The sequence below is a fragment of the Saccopteryx bilineata genome, chromosome 5, assembly GCF_036850765.1.
Source record: "Saccopteryx bilineata isolate mSacBil1 chromosome 5, mSacBil1_pri_phased_curated, whole genome shotgun sequence".
Lineage (NCBI taxonomy): Eukaryota > Metazoa > Chordata > Mammalia > Chiroptera > Emballonuridae > Saccopteryx > Saccopteryx bilineata.
Genome location: NC_089494.1, coordinates 85,085,597 through 85,109,821, shown reverse-complemented (window position 1 = coordinate 85,109,821; position 24,225 = coordinate 85,085,597). Strand labels below are relative to the sequence as shown.

At 42.9% G+C, this 24,225-nt stretch overlaps 1 protein-coding gene across 4 annotated transcripts in view; it reads left to right on the top strand.

Moving 5' to 3' along the window:
- Positions 1-24,225, top strand: part of FMNL2 (formin like 2) — a 347,713-nt gene that overhangs the window by 297,520 nt on the left and 25,968 nt on the right. For all 4 annotated transcript variants that reach the window (XM_066279848.1, XM_066279851.1, XM_066279849.1 and 1 more), the window contains exons 10-15: positions 11,697-11,771; positions 16,351-16,461; positions 18,906-19,055; positions 20,736-20,837; positions 22,453-22,765; positions 23,110-23,322. In XM_066279848.1, the coding sequence (XP_066135945.1) occupies positions 11,697-11,771; positions 16,351-16,461; positions 18,906-19,055; positions 20,736-20,837; positions 22,453-22,765; positions 23,110-23,322 (964 nt within the window). The remainder of the gene's footprint in view (positions 1-11,696; positions 11,772-16,350; positions 16,462-18,905; positions 19,056-20,735; positions 20,838-22,452; positions 22,766-23,109; positions 23,323-24,225) is intronic.

Genomic DNA, 24,225 nt, shown 5'->3' with positions numbered 1-24,225 from the left:
TTTAGCTTTCATTAGTTTTTATTTCAGTGGAGTACATTATGGGCGAGCAGTGCTTCAATGGGATGAACATTTCCACCTTCAAATCGGGCGACAGGAAAACCAGCAACAGGTTGGAGTGACCTGCTTCTGCCACGGCAGCCATTTGGTGTCTGTGCATGAAATGGCTAGTCAGCTCAGGGAAAAGACAGTAGGCTCCCAGCCACGACACGACACCTCAGAGAAGTGGATGTGAGCGAGCCATCGTAGGGTCCGTGGCCCTCAGACTGTTGGTACTCTCAGTAGAAGGTAAAAGATGCTTTTCCCCTCGGACCTGCTGAGAAATAGCTGTTTACTTCATGTGGCCCTGAAAGGAAAACAGGACTTTTATTCCCGGCAGCCCCCGAGAAGGGGGGGTCTAATCAGTCATAATCGACTGGAGCTCAGAAACGGGGCCTTCCTGCAGGGAGCCCTGCGCAGCACAGGGGCCCATTGTGAGGAGAGAAAAGAAAGCATTGAGGCAGGCACCAGACAGCAGGCACGAAGGAAACACTTAAGCAAGGGGCCTTTAATTTTTATATAACTAACCCAGAAGTGTGTTTTAGAGCCATGGCCTAAGAGGCCTCAAGCTGGCTGAAGACTTTGTGCATTGTCCTGGGAGCTGTTGTGGGGGGAAGCCAAAGACAGTTACCAACCTTGCCAGGGACAGCGGAGTGGCTGAGGGCCAGCAGTCTGTTCATCTTAGTGCGGCCTAGCAAGATAATACTCTTTATTCCAATGCTTTTGCAAAACCCTCTTTCCTCTGCGATTAGCCTGTAGGGAAATCATCCTGTACCTGTGCCTACTTTTGGAGAGACTTTCAGTGACCACCCCTTTGGCACCCAGAGCCCCAGATTTATTGAAATGGTTTGGGACAGTGTTCAGAGATGCCTTTCACAGATGTCAGAGCACAGAGTGCAGTTGTTTCTTGGCAGAGGCTATGCTTTGCTTCAGTCCTGCTTAAAGTGAACATGTATGTTGCTCGTCCTGGGCGTGGCCCATTGTATCTGGACAGGGCAGGACTTATGTGCTTCCCCAGAACCCGTGAGCCGGATGCTGTGAGTGGTTACTGTGTTGTTGCAATAGTGAAGGGGATTGTTTTTCTTAATTTCTCTTTCAGACAGTTTATTGTTGGTGTATTAAATGCCACTGATTTCTGAATATTAGTTTTATATCCTGCCACCTTGCCGAATTCATTTATCAGGTCTAGTAGTTTTTGGACTGAGACTTTAGGGTTTTCATGAATAGTATCATGTCATCAGCAAATAATGGTAGTTTTACTTCTTCTTTTCCATTTTGGATGCCTTTTATTTCTTCTTGTCTGATTGCCATGGCTAGGACTTCCAGAACAATGTTGAAAAAGAGTGGTGAAAGGGGGTACCCCTGCCTTATTCCTGATCTCAAAGGGATTGCTTTTAATTTTTTCCCATTGAGTATGATACTGGCTGTCAGTTTGTCATAGATGGCCTTTATCATGTTGAGGTATGTTCCCTGTATTCCCACTTTGCTGAGACTTTTTATCATAAATGAGTGCTGAATTTTATCAAATCCATTTTCTGCATCTATTGATACTATCATGTGATTTTTATCCTTCCTTTTGTTTATGTGATGAATCACACTGATTGATTTGCGAATATTATACCAACCTTGCCTCCTCAGAATAAATCCCACTTAATCATAATGTATGATTTTTTTAATGTATTGCTGGATCCAGTTTGCTAATATTTTTTTTAAAAATAATTTTATTTTTTTAATGGGGTGACATCAATAAATCAGGATACATATATTCAAAGATAACAAGTCCAGGGTATCTTGTCGTTCAATCATGTTGCATACCCATCAAGTTTGCTAATATTTTGATGAGAATTTTAGCATCTAAGTTCATCAGAAATATTGGCCTATAGTTTTCTTTCTTTGTAGTGTCTTTACCTGATTTTGGGATGAGGATAATGCTTGCCTCATAATAGGAGCTTGGAAGTCTTCCCTCCTCTTGAATTTTTTGAAATAGCTTCAGAGAGATAGGTGTTAGTTCTCCTTTGAAAATTCGCATGTGAAGTCACCTGGTCCAGGACTTTTGTTTGCTGGGAGTTTTTTAATAACTATTTCAATTTCATTTGTTGTAATTGGTCGGTTTAGGTTTTATGATTCTTCCAGATTGAGTTTTGGAAGATTGTATGTTTCTAGGAATTTGTCCATTTCACCAAGGTTGTCCAAGTTTTTGGCATATCAATCTTCATATTTTCTTACAATCCTTTGTATTTCTGTGATGTCTGTTGTTACTTCTCCACTCTCATTTCTAATTGTATTTATTTGAGTCCTCTCTCTTTTTTTCTTGATGAGTCTGGTTAAAGGTTTAATCAATCTTGTTTACCTTTTCAAAGAACCAGCTCTTGGTTTCATTGATCTTTTATATTGTTTTTTTTAGCCTGTATGTCATTTATTTCTGCTCTGATCTTTATTATTCCCTTCCTTCTATTTTCTCTTGGCTTTATTTGCTGTTCTTTTTCTAGTTTAGATGCAGGGTTGTTTATTTGAGCTTTTTCTTCTTTTAAGGTATGCCTGTAATGCTATGAACTTTCCTCTCTGTATTGCTTTTGCTGTGTCCTATAAATTTTGAATTGTTCTATGTTCAATTTTATTGGTTTCAAGGAAATTTTTTATTTCTTCCTTGATCTCATTGTTAACTCATTCGTTATTTAATAGCATGCTATTGAGCCTCCAAGTGTTTGAATGTTTTTCAGTTTTTTTATCGTAGTTAATTTGTAGTTGTATTCCATTGTGATCAGAAATGATGCTTGATACCATTTCAATCTCCTTAAATTTATTGTGACTTGTTTTGTGTTGTAACATGTGGTCTATCCTAGAGAATGTACCAAAAGCACTTAAGCAGAATGTATATTCTACTGCTTTGGGGTGAAAGGTTCTGAAGATATCAATTAAATCCAGTTGATCTAGTGCAGCGGTTCTCAACCTGTGGGTCGCGACCTTGGCATGGGTCGAACGACCAAAACACAGGGGTCGCCATGGCTTTAGGTGACCCCTGTGTTTTGGTCATTCGACCCATGCCAGGGTCGCGACCCACAGGTTGAGAACCGCTGATCTAGTGTGTCATTTAAGGCTGCTGTTTCTTTGTTAATTTCTGTCTGAAGGATCTATCCATTGATGTTAGTGGGTATTAAAATCCCCTACTATGCCTGGCCAGGTGGTGGAGCAGTGGATAGAGTGTCGGACTGGGACATGGATGACCCAGGTTCCAAACTCTGAGATTGCCAGCTTGAGTACAGGCTCATCTGGTTTGAGCAAGGCTCACCAGCTTGAGCCCAAGGTCACTGGCTTGAGCAAGGGGTTACTCAGTCTGCTCCAGCCCCTTGGTCAAGGCACATATGAGAAAGCAATCAATGAACAACTAGGGTGCCACAGCAAAAAATTGATGTCATATCTCTCCCTTCCTGTCTGTCCCTATCTGTCCTTCTCTCTGTCTCTGTCTCTGTCACACACACAAAAATACCCTACTATAATAGTATTGCTGTCAATCTCACCCTTCGATGTCCATCAAAATCTGCTTTACATATTTAGGTGCTCCTATATTAGGCGCATAAATATTTATAATGGCTATATCCTTCCTGTTGGATTGTTCCCTTTATCATTATGTAGTGATTGACTTGACCTTCTTTATCTCTTACTAGCTTTTGTTTTAAAGGCTATTTTTTCAGATATAAGTATCGCTACCCCAGCTTTATTTTTACTTCCATTTGTATGAAATACTTTTTTCCATCTCTTTACTTTCAGTCTATATATATCTTTTATTCTGAGGTGGGTCTCTTATAGACAGCATATGTATGGGTCCTGTATTCTTTTTTTTTTTTTTTTTTTAAATTTTTTATTTATTTATTTATTCATTTTTAGAGAGGAGAGAGAGAGGGAGAGAGAGAAACAGAGAGAGAGAAGGGGGGAGGAGCTGGAAGCATCAACTCCCATATGTGCCTTGACCAGGCAAGCCCAGGGTTTCGAACCGGCAACCTCAGCATTTCCAGGTTGACGCTTTATCCACTGCGCCACCACAGGTCAGGCGGGTCCTGTATTCTTATCCATGCAGCTACCCTGTGTCTTTTGACTGGAGCATTTAATCCATTTACATTTAAGGTTATTATTGATATGTACTTATTTATTGTCATTTTATTTTTTAAATCTACAATCCTCTTTTTCTTGATTTTTTTTCCCTTTGCTCTTTTTACAGCAGGCCCATTAACATTTCTTGTGGTACTGGTTTGCTTGTAATGAATTCCTTGAGGGATTTTTTTTTTTTTTTTTTTGGTCTGGGAAGCTTTTTATTTCTCCTTCAATTTTAAATGATAGCCTTCCTGGATAATGTAGTCTTGGTTGTAGGTTCTTGTTTTGCATCACTTTGAATATTCCTTGCCAATCCTTTCTGGCCTCAAGTGTTTCTGTTGAGAAGTTGGATGTCATCTTTGTGGGGGCTCCTTTTTAGGTAATTAATTGCTTTTCTTTTGCAGCTTTTAGTATTCTTTCTTTGTCTCTTAACTTTGGCATTTTAATTATGATGTGTCTTGGTGTAGGCCTCTTTGGGTTTCTCTTTAATGGGACTCTCTGTGCTTCTTAAACTTGTGTGACATTTTCCTTCATCAATTTAGGTATATTTTCAGCTATGATTTTTTCAAACAAGTTCTCTATCCCTTGTTTGTTCTCTTCTCCTTCAGGAACCCCTATGATACAGTTGTTTCTCTTCATGTTGTCACAGAGGTCTCTTAGAGTTTCCTCAGTCTTTTTGCACCTCTTTTTGTATTGCTGCTCTGCTTCTGTGCTTATGTTTATCTTGTCTTCTAAATTGTTGACTTGATCCTCTGCTTCATCTAGGCTGCTATTGATTCCTTCTAATTCAGTCTTCATTTTCTTAAGATACCACTCTAGCAAGGGTTGTTAGGTCCTGAACCAATGCTTTCCGCAGTTGGCCCCCGGATATGCCAGCCCTGGGCTTCCCTGGCAGGAACCTGGCGCAGACCAGTGGGAGACATGGCCCGTACTGGCCCTCAGCAACCTTCTTGGAGCTACAAGCAATCCAGACTTTGTGGCTGCCTCTGCTGGGCCCAGGTGCTCATGGAAATACCAAGCTGCACACTTAGGCTGGCTTTTACCCACACTGGGCCTGGAGGAAGGTCTGCTTAAAAGGCCAAGTTTCTCAGAGTCCCACCTCCTGCAGCTTCTGTCTGTTAGCTGCTTGTTAGGCTCAGCCACTGAAAAAACCTGCAGGGGTCTCCAAACTTTTTACACAGGGGGTCAGTTCACTGTCCCTCAGACCATTGGAGGGCTGCCAAATACAGTGGTCCTCTCACTGACCACCAATGAAAGAGGTGCCCCTTCCAGAAGTGCAGTGGGGGCTGGATAAATGGCCTCAGGGGGCCGCATTGTGGCCTGCAGGCCGTAGTTTGGGGACGCCTGGTAGAGCCTATAGCAATTTAGGAAAGGTGGTGGGTGTGGCTCTACCCAGGTGTCAGTCTGTCTAGACTTCACAGACCTCAGTGGGGTGTGGCCCCAGGAGTTCGGTGGGTGTGACCTCTTAGACCAGATGTGTGGTCTGCTCACACTCCAGACAGTTTCTACTGAGTCTCCCATGAGGCAGAATTATCAGACTCAGGAGGTTGTATGGAAAAGCTCTGGCCTCAACACCCGAAAATTGAGTCACTGATGTGCCCCCTGCTTCCTGGTTTCTCAGAACAACCCAGTCTCCATGGGTGGGACAGGAGAGACTCCCGAGGTCAGAGCAGTTGCTTTTCCCCAGGTTGACTCCTCTCACAGGAGACTGCTTCACCCAAGAAAGATGGCGACTGCAGTATTGGAGAATGACTCAGCACAGGGGTTCTGATGGCCATCCCCCACAGTGTTTCTCCCAAACCTCCAACTTGACATTCTTCTCACACAACTCTCCTCTGAGTTTTCTCAGCTCTCCCCCACCAGAGCCCTGGGTAAGCGACTGTGAACAAGATTTTCTGTGTGGGCTCTTTAAGATGGCGCCTGCATCTCCGAGAGCTCTCTTTCTCACAGACAGAAATCTGTCTCTTTTCACCTCCAAATGCTGTGTGGGGTGCCTCTTCTAGGCTCTGGGGCTGTAGGCTGGGGCTCCGGGCCTGGGCTGAGCACCCACACCTCTCAGGGCGACCCTCCCCGCAGTGAGAGTCCCTCCAGACCCTCAGCTTCTGTTAGCTCCTGGGAGCTGGGAAGCCCTTTCCACCTCTCCGCCCTTCCTAGCAATCTCGATGTGGCTTCTTCTGTATTCCTTTGTCATAGACTTCTCTTTGTTTAGTCCAAAGTTGGTTTTTCAATGATTGTTCTTAAATTAAGTTGTAATCCAATTTGGTCCTGAGAGGTGGCAGTTGGAACTTCTGCCCAGTCTGTTGCCATCTTGGAATCCTCCCAAGAACCTTTCGTATTTGTGCGTTTCCTCTCCTTGCCAAGCTCCCATTCTTGGAGCTTCCAGAACATTCCTCTGTAGCCCTGATGTCTTCTTCGAACAGGCCATAAAAACCAAGGATATAACCTCAGGCTCTCAAATTAATGGATGTGAAAATTCCAAGTCCAGGGAGGTGCCTGAGTTATCCAAGATTACTGCGGGGTAGTGGCATAGCCAGGACTTACAACCCAGGTTTCATGGTCTCCTGTTTACTATTTCACATAGTTCCATTTCTGCTCTCATCTTCCATCACCTCCATCAAAATTAGAGCTTAAAGTGCAAAGAGGTTTGGATGTATTAGGACCCCACAGGGATAGGAGTGGCAGGCTGTTAGCCTGCCCCAGGATCCCAGCCTGAATGTGGTCACTATACAGTGTTAATCAGGGTAGGTAAACTTATTCACATGAGAGTGATCTATAAATGATTTATAAATGAAGATGCCACTTAGGTTTACAGTAGAATACCTGCTTTTCCAGAGCATATACTTTGATTTTTCTGCTGGTTGACTTGACTTCTGGTAGCTGTGGCTGCTGGAATGGAGGTCTGATTCCTAAAGGAGTGGCCCAGGACACAACAGGGATCCTCTTCCGTCTCCCGTGCTCCGCCTTTCTGTGCGTGTGTCTCAGAGTTCGCCTCCCCACCTACTCCAACGGTGCCTTGGTGTTGATATAGGAAATCAAAGTGTCAAAGCTAATGGGGGATTGGGAAATAGCAGTGAATAGCAAAGTCAAGAAATGACAGATTTCAGTTGCCATAGTGCAATTTTTTATATATATATATATATATATATATATATATATATATACACACACACACACACACACACACACACACACACACTTGAAAGTTTTCAGATCATATATTGTCTGGCCCTTTGTTGGCAGATGGAAGTTATATGCAGCAAGCTGTAACATGCAATAAAAACACTCCTGCAGATAATGTGTGGACTCTTAGGTCCATTTTGATGGAAATAACAGAATCAGTCGTCTCATTCCTTTTGTCCTTACCAAGTTTCTAAAACAGGGCCAGTTTCAAAGGAGAGGAGCAGCACGTCCAGCCATGATGGCCCTGTTTGAATCAAGTGTGTAGGGTGGTCCAAATACGACTGCGAGCTATGGCAGCTGTCCTCTGACATGGACGTGACTTTTCCCAACCTTCCCCAGTGATACCTTCCCGTTTCCTGTGGGATTGTAGTATACACTTGTTTAACAATTGCTCAAGTAATACAGAAACAAATGTGAATCTGGTTCGCACGCTCCCTCTCCTCCAGCAGGAATGAAGGAGGCCTCTGGGGTCCATGCCGTTCCCATAGAACAACGTCAGGATTACCACCCTGAGTCCATTAGGGGAGATTGGCAGCAGAGCGGTGAGCAGCCTGTCTGACCTGTACAGGCAGGACTCGATGGAGCTGAAGGCAGGGCCCTTCTGGTTCTCATAGTGGGGGAGGAGCGTGTCACATCTTCTTTCAGGGTTCCCCGAAACTGGCTCTGTGTCAGCAAGATGTTTTGTGCATTTGGGTTCTTTTCACCAAGTTCATAGCAGTTGTAAATTGGATGATATTTGTATCTGTTTTGTGTGTGTGTGTGTGTGTGTGTGTGTGTGTAAAGATTAAAGGTATTTCTATTCCATAACATTCTCTCAGCATGGATTTGTTGACAGAATGAACGATTTCTAGAGAAATGTGTAACTATAAATATATATTCAAAGCTCTTAATGTCTATCTAGTCCTGCCGACCAGACCAGTACAGTGATTTTGGGGATCTTTACCCAGCATGACATTAATGTAATATTGCTAGTTCTAGATCTGATGCCATCTCTTTTTATTCACAGGCTACCAACACTTTGTATTGTACATGGATTTTCTTTCTCTAATGCCCTGGACACAATTCCTGATTATTTGGAAATTACCTTATTCATTGTAGTAATACAGGGTCAGTGGGTGGATCCCTGCTATTTCCTATAATAGACACAGTTACAGTAACTATGTGTCTTTGTGTTGTTAAATTCCCGGTTGAATGAGTTTGAGAGTTAATGATCCAGCTCTCCAGTTTATAATTGGTAGTCAAAAAGTTCGTGGGTTTAATCAGCTAGCCCAGTGATTTTTAACCTTTTCCATGTCATGATACACATAAACAAATTACTAAAATTCTATGGCACACCAAAAAATATATATATTGCTGATCTGACAGAAAATATAGTATAATTTTGATTGATTCACACTGTACAGCTATTTCTATGTTGGCTGTTATAATTTTTCTTTGACAATCAAAGAGAAAAGAGGTCAGTGCCCCTGACTGAACAGTCAGGTATTGCATGTTTAAAAATTCTTCCAGCACACTGATTGAAAACTGCTAAGCTAGTCTAATACTGTATAAGTCACTGTTTCCCAAAATGCTGGCCCAGTGGACCATGGGTTCTGTCTGGGGAGATTCTTATTCCATATATCTTGATTTAGAGCCCAGGATTCTGCTGTTTTTAGAAGTTCCGTGGAAAATTCTGGTGCATGGACATCAAGTGCATGCATGATGTAATGACTGCAGTTTTTCATAGTAACATTTTTTTATCTTTGTTGGCATCTCATGCTTTATGTATTGTCTTCATTATGAACATTCTGGGCTGTTTGGGAAAAGGCACGTCAGGCCTGCGGTTGGAGACTCTGTGTGAACTTTCACCAAGTTGGAGATACTTGATGTGTCTGGATGTCAGTCTCATTCATAAGTGGAGGTCACCAGATTACCCAAGATATCCCCAACTTTCAGACATTCTTGATTTTGAAAGCTTGGCCCTTCCATTTGAAGGAATTGTAGTCATCATTATTGTTTGTTGATGGCCACTGCCTGGTCTGGTTCAGTGAATGCCTAGCTACCAGAACAAGACATTAATTCTCAGGAAGGCAGCAGCTGTCCCCAGAGCCAAGACTGCCTCTTCCTTTCTCCTGCCCCTACTACCTTCCCGAAACAGATCGAAATACACCATTCTGCTGGGGAACAGTCCTTATGTTGAGGTTTCTCTTAAAAAAAAAACCCGGTTGTAAGTCTGACCTTTTCTACATCAAGTCTTGGCAGTTTTCACCTCCTGGGTCCTTGCTGTAGGCTGAGGACACTTGTGACTTTGGGCACAATATGTGACTGAGGTCATAGTGCAGGGAGCTGACCTTGCACTGCCTCTCCCCCTGCAACACACCCTTTGCTTCCAGGAACATGCTGCACGTCCTGTGGAGGGGCTAGGACAGAACACAGTATCCCTCTCAGTCCCTGGTCCTCAGCCTTTGCAGAGCATCAAATGGTCTGTGGTGCTTTGCTTTTCAAATTGTACGAGCTTGTGTCACCAGCTCCGCTGGGCTTGCTACATCGGGCGCTCCAGGGTGGGATTGGACATGGGTGTTTTTAAAGGCTTTACTTTAAACTCTCCTTTTGGAGCCTCCTTAAACTCCCCTTCCTCCAGACGGGGTCCATGTGCTAGTCCTCTGTCTTGTGTAATTATTTTCATTAAGGCAGTACATGTAAATGGAGAATTGTCACCAGAAAACAGTAAACCATGGACTGAATCTATTGGGAAAAATGAGTTGCATTAAGACAGAAGGCCCTCAGAGGTCGAAGGCTGTCCCCCTTAATATTCTCAGTTTAGGCACCCGAGCCACGACGTAAGGTTTACACCTGGTGCCTGTCTACAGTGGTTTGACGGTTCCTGTTTCACTCTAAAACATGATGGAGAGTAGCAAGTTATTCACCCTTTCATGAATTGTATTTTAAAATAATTACGTGTTTATTCTCTATTCAGTGTAATTCAACAAATAATAATAATTCAAAATTCAACTTGCTAAGCGTGGTTCTAGATGCTGAGGATGAAGTAGTGAACAAAACAATTTGCTGCCTTCATGGAACTTTCTCTTCTTATGTATATTTACATGGAATTTAATATAATGGAATTAACTGACTGCATTATAGTATTATGAAATATAATTTTAGGAGAATTCTTTAGAATTGGCCTGAATATTCTTAAGATCACAGATGGAAACAAAATTTAGTTAAGCATGTGAAACCTGGATTAAATTTGCAAAATGTTAAGACCAGAGATTGTGTTTTAGTAACACAACATGTAGTAGCCCATAGGTCTGTGATGGTGAACCTTTTTATAAAAATCATCCACTTTTGCAGTGCTGGTCAACCTGGTCCCTCCCGCCCACTAGTGGGCGTTCCAGCTTTCATGATGGGCCAATCGCTGCACTGTTTGGTTGCTCCGCTACCACCCACCATGAAAGCTGGAATGCCCACTAGTGGGTGGGAGGGACCAGATTGACCAGCACTGCAAAAATGGGTGATTTTTATAAAAAGGTTCGCCATCACGGCCATAGGTGGTCAGGTAAATATTTTCTGAAGTTGGAATGAATAAACCAGTGAGTGTAGGACATAGCTCCAATAAAGGTAGCCAAAGACACTGACAGAATTAAAGTTCATCCTTTAATTTGGGGACTAAGTCTCCAGAGAGTTATTTGGTACAAATCTTTCTTTGACTTTGTGTTTTTAACTCAGTGTATTTAATTCCACATGTAATGTAGATAACCTTGGGGCCCTGAAGTTCACAGGATTTAATGTTTTATTTCATCTGTTCAGTAAACATATTAGTTCAAGCTGAATACATATGTTACTAGCCTCTGGAATGCTACATGGCAAATTACTACAGATTTCTAGACTCAGCTTGAATGAGTTAATATAGTTTCCCAGTTTTTATGTTGTAGCTTATGCACTAAAGTTACCTAATTAGGTTAGACATGATATCAAAATTTTGAATCTGTTTTTCAAGAAATTTAAATACAAAATTGTTAAGCTCTCTTAGAATGTCTAATTTAAAAACTACTTATGTAAAAAAGAAAATTCTGGTGATTTTTGTTTTAAACCATAAGCAACATTTGGGATTCTGAATGCAGGTTTAAAAAGTTGGTGGGATGTGCAGAGAAAACCCATGGAAGAGGAGTGTATTTGATATAGGTTTTATAATATCAAGGGAATGTGCAGAGGAAACCAAGAGTCAGCTTGGGCTCTGGCTCATATTGCTATTTGTGAGTTAACTAGTTTGAAAGAAAAATAAATAGGGGACGAGAGAGGAAAGAAAAATAGATATTCTGAAAATGGTTATTTATGCTAAAATTTCTGCATCTAATTTTGTAATGCTTATGTTTGGAATTTCACATGCACGATGAAAATGTGTGTTTCAGGTTTGTGGAGAAAAACAGCGCTTTGAGAAGTTGATGGAACATTTCAGGAATGAAGACAATAACATAGATTTTATGGTGAGTTATTTTAGTACCATGTTCAATAAAACAAACTTGATTTCAGCACTTTTTTCCCTAAATCCACTGAGATATATATATATATATATATATATATATATATATATATATATATATATATATGATACGTACATATGTATGAATATGTTTCAAAGGACAGGAAATGGAGCATTATGCTATAAATCCAATCTAGACTGTCCTTAAGCTGTATTTTCCCTTTATGGCATATATTTCCAGTTTTATTCCTTCCACACTGTAGTACAGGCCAGAAGTGCTGATTATTTGCAGTAGGTAAGGGGGAGTGAAGCCTTGCACTTGGGACAAGGAAGTGAATGTGTGGCGCCCATGCTGCATGGGCCGCTCTCATGGTGCTGCCTAAGAATCCTGGAGGCAGAGAGCAAGAATCTTGACCAGTTTGCCTACCCAGTGCCTTCTCCAGACAACATTCGCAAAGACTGAAGTGTTTTGGTTTGTGGAATGGACTGTACATATCTCCTAAATTAAAATACAGCACTGACCCCCCACGCCCCGACCTCTTTCCTGCGCGCGCACCTCTGTGAGGGCGCGCACCTCTGTGAGGGCGCGCACCTCTGTGAGGGCGCGCACCTCTGTGAGGGCGCGCACCTCTGTGAGGGCGCGCACCTCTGTGAGGGCGCGCACCTCTGTGAGGGCGCGCACCTCTGTGAGGGCGCGCACCTCTGTGAGGGCGCGCACCTCTGTGAGGGCGCGCACCTCTGTGAGGGCGCGCACCTCTGTGAGGGCGCGCACCTCTGTGAGGGCGCGCACCTAGACCACAGACCCCGACAGTGTGACCTGTAGGCCGCAGCATGGCCTTCAGCAGGACTGTCATCTTCCGCAACGAACAGCAAAGGGAGTTTGAGCGCTCCGTGGATTCATGTACTCCATGGACTGAAGATGAAATCTACTAGGGAGAGTTTCCTCAGGCAGATTACTCTTGAGAGCACCCGGGTTGGCCAGTTTTCTTTGGCCTGAACTAGGAGACGTAGGGAGCTTCTGAACTCGGGGATCCTCACCTGGGCTTACTCTCCCCGCTTGCGCCCAGCCTGGAGCACACGTCTCAGTCAGCTCTGACACTGTTGAGTCTTCTAAAACCCATGCTTAGGATGCCAGGCAGGGTTTGCATGGGAATTGTTTTCATGACTATCAAATATGAAACATGGCTTTGCAGATTTCTAATGCTTTTATGTAAAAAAATTTTCTAGGTTCTCAAATTTAATATGCATTGTGGCCCCCAGCCCCTTCCAAACTCAGTGAGAAAGATGAAATCTTTTCTAGAGAAGATTTTCTGTTCTATAAAAGCATATGTGTGCATGCTTTTTAAAAAGGTAAAAAAATGAATGTGAAGCAAGGAATGCTTTACATTAACTTTTTTTTTCTCTCTTCTTTTGTAAGTGAGAGGAGGAGTAGAGAGAGAGACTCTCAAATGCGCCCGACTGGGATCCACCCGGCAACCCTAATCTGGGGATGATACTCTGCCTTTCTGGGACCCTGCTCGCACCTGAGCTGTGTTTAGCACCAGAGGTGGAGGCTCCATGGAGCTATCCTCGGTGCTGGGCTGATGAGCTCAAACCAATCCCGCCATGGCTGTGGGAGAAGAAAGGGGAGAGGGCTGGGGTGGAGAAGCAAATTTCTCCTGTGTGCCCTGACGGGGAATCGAACCTGGGACATCCTCAGTGCTGGGCTGATGCTCTACCACTGACCCAACTGGCCAGGACCCTACATTGACTTTTTATCTCTTGTTGCCTGGATTTTTTTTTTTTTTTGGAGTGTTTACAGCTGTTTGCACTGGTGCAACTTATTTGTTCCTTTAAGCTCTTGTTGCAAATTGAAGGCTCCTGGCTGAAGCCAATCTATAGGTTAGTGAATTAGTCTGCCAGTGATGTCCTTCCATAGAAGAATTTGAAAATTGTGCATAAAAATACAGATTTCTGATTTTTAAGCTAAACATTTGTGATAACAACAGGCCCCTCTTGCAAAATATCAGCTGCTGGAGCCAAGTAGCCCCTATTCCTTTAGTGTGAATATATACTTTTCAGTTGGTCACAGTCCACACCGTTCCCTGTTGTGTCACACGTGGCCCACCTCACTAACGTATTATACATTAGGATCTCTCGGCCATTTGAGTTTCTGCTAAAATTATGATGATAAGCCCTTTAAAACACCTGCCCTGTTTACAGATGAGAACGTGTTTCCTATGAGGACATGTATTCGTATGTATGTGCACTGAGGAACCTTACTTAGAGGCTCTGGCACACGGGTGCTCTGTGCTCGGGTCCTGTGTCACCTACCAATCGCTGCTTTGCAGGCGTATCGTAAAACTCAACGGATCATTATGACCTGCTTTCAGAAAAGGACTGGAAAGGTTCCAAATTCCAAACCATATTTTACCTCCAGAAAATGAGGCTTTTCATAAGGTGCAATTAAGGTACATAACCTTCCAAACAACTTACTCCTTATAAAATATAATATAAATTATTTTAACGTAGCACACAACGTTTTTATGTTTTGGTTTTTTTGTGGACAAAAGAAAACAAAAAACTGACCAGATCTCTTTTAGCTCATTTAACCACATAGCACCTGAAGTAACTTTTTAGTGACTTGCCATAGCATCTCTTTGTCACCTAGAGAGTTTATGCATCATCCATTGAATAACATACTCAAAGAAGAATCTAACACTTTCTTTTAGGGTTTTTTGGGGTGTTTTTTTTGTATTTTTCTGAAGTTGGAAACGGGGAGGCAGTCAGACAGACTCCCACATGCACCCGACTGGGATCCGCCCGGCATGCCCACCAGGGGGCGACGCTTTGCCCATCTGGGGAGTTGCTCTGTTGCGACCAGAGCCATTCTAACGCCTGAGGCAGAGGCCATAGAGCCATCCCCAGCGCCCGGGCCAACTTTGCTCCATTGGAGCCCTGGCTGCGGGAGGGGAAGAGAGAGACAGAGAGGAAGGAGAGGGGGAGGGGTGGAGAAGCAGATGGGTGCTTCTCCTGTGTGCCCTGGCCGGGAATCGAACCTGGGACTCCTGCACACCAGGCCGACACTCTACCACTGAGCCAACCGGCCAGGGCCTCTAACACTTTTTTTTTTTAAAGTATTTAAAAAAGAATTATTTCTAAAAATAATTTTAAGAAATAAAGGGAATGCAGCTTAGGGGCGAGAGGAAGAGTGAGGTGGTTTTCTGAGTTAACGTGAATCAGGGTCCCACAATTATTTTACCTCCTTGCAGGAGGCTCTGTTTAATTAAAGGGGAAGCATTAGTGAGATGTTTTCACCAGAAATAAACTGTCACTATTAAAAGCAAAATAGACCTTGCTGAACCCTGTGCTGTTTTCACCAAACTGGGGACTGGTTTTCTCTGTGGCCAGTGTCAGGGCCGCTGATGCAGTTGTGGGTAGAAAGCGATCAGTCCAAGGCTTCTGTGGAATGGAAACTGGTTGATTGTTTACAATGGGAAGGCAGGTCAGAGCCCCTGTAATAATCCTGTCGGTACGGTGGGGCCCATGGTGAGGTTTTTAGAAGTGATTATAATCAAATCACTTGTGGTTATAGGAGAGTTTAATTTTTTTTGTGTTTTTTTTTTTGTAATAAGTTTCATATTTTCTATAATATATCTGTAATAACTTACATAGTTTTTTTCTGTATATTGGTAAGACAATTTAAAAATGGCTTTACTAAGGCATAATTAACATGCTATCCAATTTACCCATCTACACTGTACACAGCAGATTTTTGGTGTATTTGTAGGGCTGGGCAGTCATAATCGCAGTCTAATTTAGAAACTCTTGTTGCCTGCAGAAGAGTCCTCATCCCCGTTGGTAGTCACCCCGTTCCCCATGCCCGGGGCTCGGTGGCTGCCAGCCTACGTGCCGTTTCTGTGGACTGGCCAATTGTGGATATCTCATATGAATGGAATTATATGTATGTTTTGTGACTTTTTTCACTGACAGTGTATTCGAGTTCATCCATATTGTAGCACATATCAGTCCTTCATTTCTTTTTATTTTGGCATAGTATTCCATCATATGAATATATCACATTTTTTTAATGCATCAGTTGATGCACATTGAGGTGGGTTTGTTTTTTTTTAACATTTTGGTTATTGTGATTAATGGTACTATGAACATTTGTGTACAAGTTTTTACATGGAGGTATATTTTCATTTCTCTTGGGTATATATTCCTAAGAATGAGATTGCTGGGTTGTATGGTAAGTCTGTATTTAACATTTTGAGGAACTTTCTTCAAACTTCACAGCGGCTACACTGGTTTACATTCCCCACCAGCAGTGGATGAGGGTTTTAACTTATCCTTGTCAACACTTGTTATTGTCTTTCTTTTTGATTATAGCCATTGTAGTAGATGTGAAGAGGTATCTATTTAATGGTATCTGTATGACTTTTGAATTTTAAATATATATAAAGTATTTTTAAAGACCCAATGAAATGAAGGAAAGGAAATTGGTAAGTGAGCTTAGATTTGTGCAGTTGAAAGCATATGGTATGACTAAACCAAGAAAACAAGTTTGGAAGCCATCTAACCTGTTGGTGATTTCATTTCAGGTGGCCTCAATGCAGTTTATTAATATTGTAGTCCATTCAGTAGAAGATATGAATTTCAGAGTTCACCTCCAATACGAATTTACCAAGTTAGGCCTGGATGAATACTTGGACGTAAGTATAATTGAAAGCTTTGGCTCCAATATAAGACCTGATTTATTGCCTACCGTCAGAGATACACTTCCATAGTGACTAAAGAACACATAAAGCGCTATGCCTTCAACTTCCTGTACTGCTAGTTTAAAGGAGCCAATCTGAGAGATGCCGTCGGCCAGAGAAACGACTCTTGCAGACCTCCTGGGAGCCCAGGCTGTCTTCTGCCAGCGGTCTGTTATTCCCGGAGTCAGATAACCTCCTGTAGCCTTGCTGCAGCTTTCTTCTGCTTTGAGCTCTGTCTGGTTTGTCTCATTGCATCCTTCATCCGGGCTATTGGGCAATTCACATGCTTGGCTACCCTGGGGAACCTGATTGGGCAGGGAGAGTCAAACTCAGACAGCTGTACAGGGGTGAATAATGGTTTAGAGCATAAAAAAATAATGAGGAAATGAGCAGTAGAGACTTCCTTGTGCAGTTGTTAAATTCTGCTTACAATGTTTGTGGCTTTGGAAGTTCTACTTTTAGTTCTTGGGACAAGAAAGTTTCTCTTTCTCCCGCTCCCTTGCAGAAGTGCTCTGCCAGTTCCCTGAGCTTCTCTAGCTTAGAGACAAAGTTGATGTGAACAGGGTCAATGGACTGGAGCAGCTCTGTGAGCACAGGGTGTGCCCTTTTCCTTTGACTCTTTGGCAGTTATGTTTCTCCATTCTGTATAAGAATGGTCCACTGGAACTTGGAAGATCCCTAGTGATAGGGCAAGAATTGTTCCTCAATTTCAAGGCTGTTTCTAGTTATGAAGAAGTTAGTACTTCCCTTAGACATCTTGAGTTCAGCTGCCCATCTTCCTTAGGGGGGAAGCTGGGGAATTTCATGTCTGTACTCTCAGTTTCTTGCAAGGTGGAATCACAGAATTGGTCCTCTGGAGCTTACGGCCTTGCTTATCAGAACAGCTAGGCTGCTTTTAAATAGACTGGACTAATGTTGTCTCTGAGACTACTCAGGGAGTGGTATGATAGATTTCCATTAAAGAGTTGTTGGAATTGTTTCCCTATTTAAAGACTTACTGCTATTTTGACACGATATTGTATTGAAAGGTATTTTTCTGCTTTGAGCTCAAAGGTGTTTATCCTCTTTCCCCACGTGCTTTGAGAGCAGTAGTATGTGAACAGAATTTGAGTGGATAGCTCCCTGATACTGTTCTAGTTTCAGTCTGTGATGGCTGGCAGAACTCACTGTGGGCTCCAGGTTACAATAATGGGTAGTAGCGTCTTAGCACCTGTTATTCATTGTGCCTCTTGTGAAAAATCTGGTTAAACTTCTCTATCTTCTCTTCTAGACTTTTCCCTCATTCAGAAATCTTTTTCAGCCCTGTCTCCCAAGCTAAAATGGAACATAGTCTCTTCAGAACAAGCTCAGTTGTAAAGTGCCAGATTAGACCTAGGAAAAAGTCTGTTTTCCTGAGAATTTATGTAGAGTAGAATTCCTCTTAAAATTTTAAGACTTTTTCAAAACTCTCTCTTTGGTTTACCTCCTGGTCTGTTGGTTCTGAATCCTGATAAATAGAAGTGGTTAGAAGAATAAAACTATAAGTGTATATTAAACATATAAGTGCTTCATTAGTTTATAAAACCAACCTTGTTAAGTAGCCATTGATTAGTTTAGTGCATGTTTATTGGCATCATCCATGTGCCAGATATTATTCTAGCTCCTCCTCTGCTCCTCAGAGAAAGCTGTGACTTAATGTGTGTTACTTCTAAGGAAGATTCACTGATTTACTTGACCTCTGATTTCACCTTCAGGTTCTCTTCCTTTGGAATGTGGGTCCTGGAATGCAGAGAATGGGAGAAAGCATCCTGATTTTTGCTTGGGGCAACCCTAAGCTTAGGGAAGCAAGTTGGGACAGTGTCTTAGGGAAGTGATTAGTGGAGGGTAGGTTCTAGTAATTTGTGCTAGAATGAGCCCCAAGGCTAATCTACTCTACCAGTGCCTCCCACACCTCCCACCTAACCCTCCCCACAAATAGAGCTGTCATCACAACACAGGACGAGTTACTGCGCACTACAGTCTCTTCTACAGATACCCCTCAAGTTTTATGTTGCCTGTGACTGTTGTTCACTTTCAGAGCTGCTTTTAATTTTTCTATTTTCCTGATTTCACCTGTATCAACCTGTTTTATTTTAGGTTGGGATATATCCACATGGGGAATATACCTACAGAAAGGATTAAGGAGGAAATGTGTGTATACTTGGGAGAGAATATTCACCAGAAAGTCATTTGGTTACTGTTAATGTTAACCTTAAATGGTTTCTCCATAATTCCCTTGAGGAGGAGGATGTATCTATCATACCATCTCTTGGAAAAGACTAGACTATTTGGAACAAACAAAAATATGTAGGCTGTCAGGTAATAATGTTCTGTTTTCACAGATATATTAATACCACCTTCTCTTGCATTTTAACCATTAGAAGCTGAAACACACGGAGAGTGACAAGCTGCAGGTGCAAATTCAGGCTTACCTGGACAACGTGTTTGATGTGGGAGCTCTGCTGGAAGATGCTGAGACCAAGAATGCCGCTTTGGAGAGGGTGGAAGAGCTGGAAGAAAACATCTCTCATGTAAGTGCTCCTCAGGAAAGGAAAATATGCCTATGTTTCACCTGGGTGCAGAGCAGGGTAAATGTCGGCTTTTGTAGCATGAAATGAAAGGATTTGGAGTATAGGAATGAGCTGCAACTTGGGATAGAGAGCTATCAGAAGTCGTTCTGGGTTCTTTTAACCCAGGCAGGTGTGGAATTCGTTGCCTTGTCTCAGCTCACCTGCTCAGTTTCTGCCAAGTCTGGCTTCCCTGGCTATGTTTGTTTTCAGCACAGGAGAGTTAGATGATTGGCATTACCTAGACGGAAGGTCAACTCAAATGTGTGAATTTTGCCCAAGGTGAATATCTTCTTCTGAATGTGGGTCTTCTACCAAGTGTGTCCATACAAGCCCATAGACAGGGTCAGGTCTTTACATTCCTGCCTTATGTCTGTTTATGTTCTAAATAGACTCATTTCAACATTAAGCATAGTCAAGGAAATCAGCGAGCTCTCCCACATGTCCTCCTCTTTTAAGTAGAGTGTCCTGTCAGTATAATGTTAGCTCTGTATCAGGGCAGGGACTAGTTTTCCTTTGAGGGGTTTTTCTTGCCATAGACCCAGTTTAATACGAGTCTAAAGGCATTTAGAGATTATTCATTTGTTCATCCATTCCAATAATATTGTAATATTACAAGAATGAACAAAAAAAAATGGTGCCGCTTAAACACTCAAGCATTGTGAGGACCAGATTCTTCTGAAGGATCTCGATAGTGTCCTTGGTTGTGAAACAAATTGTCTCCTCTTGGAGGAATATTATTTTTCCCTTTGAACATTTATTTTTCCTCCACATTTTCCTAGTTACTAATGTTACATGTGTTTAATGTCCTTTACCTTCTCCCATCACTCTGCAAATGGGCATCTGTGGGGCTTGTGGGGAAGCCAAGCTGCCGAACTACAGTGAGGGCTACACCTGGCCGACACCTGTTCAGGAAGACCATGTACAGGCCCCCTGTTTCTTCCCCTCAAAGATTTGTATTATATTCTGAAGCTGATCAGTGAAAACCTCTGCTCGTCTCCTCACCCTGCCTCCTGATTCTTTTTAGTTGTGATCATTTTCAGTGGAATGCAAGAAACCAGAAACTGTTCCCTTCTAGAGCCTTATCCAAATCGTAGCTGTCTACCACCGGCTCCCCCTGCCTTCCTCCTGAGCCTCAGCCAGCATTGCATGGCCATATTCAGATAACCCGCTTTGTACCGGGCCACCTGTGCATTTGAACTTCCTCTCCAAAGTGACTTCTAGTATTTGAGCGGTATTTTTCCAACTGACTACCTGTAAGAAGAGAGTTAAGTTTTTTGAATCAACAGTTTTTAAAAACTTTTGCCTAAAGGTTCTTCTCAGGGTCAGCGCAGTGGACTTCCCCCTCCGTCACCCAGTGCTCTCCGGCCCTGCAGAAACGGAGCGGGACACACAGCCATGTGCCAACACTGACGAGCCGACATATGGGTTTTATTAAGGGTCACGTATAAATTAATTCTCATTAGAAAGAAATATGTATTCCAAACATATTATAAATATTAACATTTCCAGGAAATGACTTAGGGAATACATGTAGGACTCTGGTGGGCCCCTTCCAGGCTTGGAGTGACACTTTCTGGGAACTGGGGACTTGATCCGAATGATCCTCTGTTGTGACACAGCTTCCCATTCAAAACTTTACAGTTGTCTGAAAAACTGCAGGACACAGAGAATGAAGCCATGTCCAAGATCGTGGAACTGGAGAAGCAGCTCATGCAGAGGAACAAGGAGCTGGACGTTGTCCGAGTGAGTGTGACGATGACAGCAGCCCAGACGGGCCGCGGGCAGTGTGTGCTGGCCTTAACCTAGGGGAGTGTTCACGCCAGAGGAAGGCACAGATGCACTGTATTTACTGAAACTCTTTCAGAGGTGATACCCCAAAGAAAAATACATGTAGTTATGGTTTTTATGCACATGGGTGCAATGAAATGCTCAGGGCTCAGTATGTCCTGAGCCCTGGTTTTGGGAGCTACAATGTTTTCCCATCTGGACGGGTCGGAGTTGATTGTGTGGATCACCCATTTCGTTGGAAATAAAAACGCAGCATGGATTTAATTCATGCCACTTACTTATTTTTAATAGAACTTTGATTTGTTACTTTGCGTTTGCTTCTGCTTGAGACCAGATTTGGTGGTTGCCCTGGAAATGATAAAATCACAACAAAGGTGAGATCTTAATTGGCATTCACAAAAAAAAAAGAAAAGGAAAAAGGCAAAGCAAAACCAATCTATTTTTTTATCAGATAATCACAGCTATTTTATTTGGCGTTCACACTGTTTTACCCTAGTGTCAGGTATTTATGGAGTCCAAACTGTGTGTTTAGAATTGAACAGAACTTAAAACCACGAAAATGCCTGGAGGGCTTTCAGGCAAATGGCTTGCCTTTGCACCACTGTTAATGAAATAGCACATTTTCCGTGATGGTTATCATGTCTCTGTGTGTTGCTTGATATTCTGACATGTCCTACAGTTAACTCTAGGAAATTTCTGGCACGCCATCGAGACAAAGTTGTAGCATATGGACTCAATTCAAGTTCAGACTCTCAGATTATTAATAATAGACAGGGTGTGAAGAATGTTTCCCTGCCTGCTGGAGGTTTGTGGTGAGAGATCCCATGTACAAGGCCCAGCAAGTAAGTTCCATAAAACCCTTCATGGGACAGCCTATGAATTGAAAATTGTTAACTTCTTTGTTTTCTGCTGAAAACGTAGATAGAACTAAGTAATTAATGGAAGGCAGCATTAGGCTGTTTTGTTAACTTCATTACCAGAGGGAAAATGTTACACCAGTTGCTGTCCTGCGCTTGGTCAAGGGGGCATTGTGAAGGCCGGAGAGATCCATTCAAGAGCAGTCAGCCCCTGCTTACTCATCAGTACATTATTCCACGCACAGCAGATTTTTTAATCCCACTCTGACTTGTATCCAAGTCTGATTTAGGGCCCCTTTGTCTATTGTTAGCTGATATGTATCTAGGAGTTAAAATGAATTTTAAAATCAGTGAAAGGAAAACATGCTACACCCCCAGAATACCCTCAGGATATCTCAAAGTCCGCCAGAAAGTTCTTTCTGGGTCATCTCTGCCCTGTTTTCTCCACCTGTAGGGAAAATTGAACTAGCTGCATTTATTAGCGGGAGGAACCATGTTAACAATAAGAATTCCTAGTTCATATTGCATGCATTACCAGTGAACAAATGATGAGTGGGGCTTTATAGTTTCTGGCTGAGTGCCACAGAATTCCTACATATGAGTATCCTTTTTCTTTTCTTTGGTTATTTTCTTTATCCTCAGTTTGCCAACCTGATGGTAAGAGGCATGCATGTCACGTAAAGACAAACTCTTGACCTTGGGCTCTTTTACAGGAAATCTACAAAGATGCAAACACCCAGGTTCACACATTAAGGAAAATGGTCAAAGAAAAAGAAGAAGCCATTCAAAGACAGTCGACCCTGGAAAGAAAGATTCATGAGCTGGAGAAACAAGGGACCATTAAGATTCAGAAGAAAGGGGATGGGGACATCGCCATACTGCCGGTTGTGGTTTCCGGCGCTTTGTCCTCCGGGTCGGAGGCGGCAGTGGGGAACTCCGCGGGGCCAGGACCGGGGGCGGCCTCCTCTGGGCCCTTGCCCCCGCCGCCCCCACCACTACCTCTGCTGTCAGATGTGCCCGAAGCAGGTGAGACGTCTTGGCAGGACAGCTCAGGTGGCATCGTGATGTTTGCATTTCTTTTTCTTTGTACCTATTGCTCATCCGTGTCCTCTGTCTGCTTTTGTTGACATGTTCTTTTACGTGTTAATTTTAAGAACTTCTTACATTTTGAGACTGAGGTTATAAATCTTCATTTCACCTATGTTGCGGGATACAGTATTACCCATTTGTCAATGAGGAAATTTTAGTCTTTGAAAAAATCCTTCGTCCTTTGCAGTATTATTTGTTTCCTGGTACTTTGTGTGCACATGACATTTTGCAGGAAAAGCCATTTTCCTGTTTTGAAAGTCTATTTTCTTTTCTTTTGCTAGTGCAAAATGGTCCGGTCACACCACCTATGCCGCCCCCTCCCCCACCCCCGCCCCCTCCCCCGCCTCCTCCGCCCCCTCCCCCACCTCCACCCCTACCGGGTCCTACAGCTGAGACTGCGCCAGCTCCTCCTTTACCACCACCCCTTCCTCCTTCTGCACCCCCGCTGCCTGGGACATCTTCACCCACAGTGGTTTTCAACTCAGGATTAGCAGGTAAGAGCACAGAATTAAGACCCAGGTACTGTATAAGAAATACTCATTTGTTTTTCTTCCAGAGGCTTAAAGACGTTCTTACAAAGTCCATGTATCTTGCAATTACATATATCTATCTCTCTTAACATAAGAGCATGCCTGCCCTGACCGGGTAGCTCAGTTGGTTAGAGCGTTGTGCCCATAGCCAAGATTGCAGGTTGGTCCCTCGTCAGGGCACATGCAGGAATCAACCCATGAATGCACAGATAAGTGGAACAGCAAACTGATGTTTCTCTCTGTCTTTCTCTCTTTCTCAAGTCAATAATATATATATTTTTAAACCTGCAAGAGATACCAGCTGGGAATACAATAAAAAAACTTCTAATGTAGAGGGGAAACTGTCATGCAGAGGAGGCATTTTTCTCTGAATAGATTCGTCACTCTCTCCCTAGCAGTTCATTCTGCTCTCACACTGTCTTAGCACCTCTGGAGAAGGGAAGAGAGACAAGTTACCTTCTTAGATCTGTGCGTTTTCAGGGGTCCAGCAAATACTGGGCGTCTGTGGGAGTCGAAGCTCTGACACAATGCTTCTGGAGCTCGTGGCTCTTTTCATCTTGAAGGTATTTGTGATGTCACCTAGAAAAGGGGAAAGTGCCTTTTTCTGTAGTTGCCAGATGTAGGCTTCCAGGCATTCTTCTGAGCATTTGAGGACATCAGAATTCACTGGAGCACAATGAAGCTTCAAGAGGAAATGTTGCCAGCAGCAGGATCTCCATGCTTTGAAATGCTTCCAAATAACGCATATTGTCTTCCTGCTAACCAGGACAGACTGAAGCATCCTTACCTCACCAGAAATAAAGCAGGGTGGGTGTGGGCGAGAGAAAGACAGGAGAGAGGGGTGCTGCCCTCCCCACTTGACTAAAG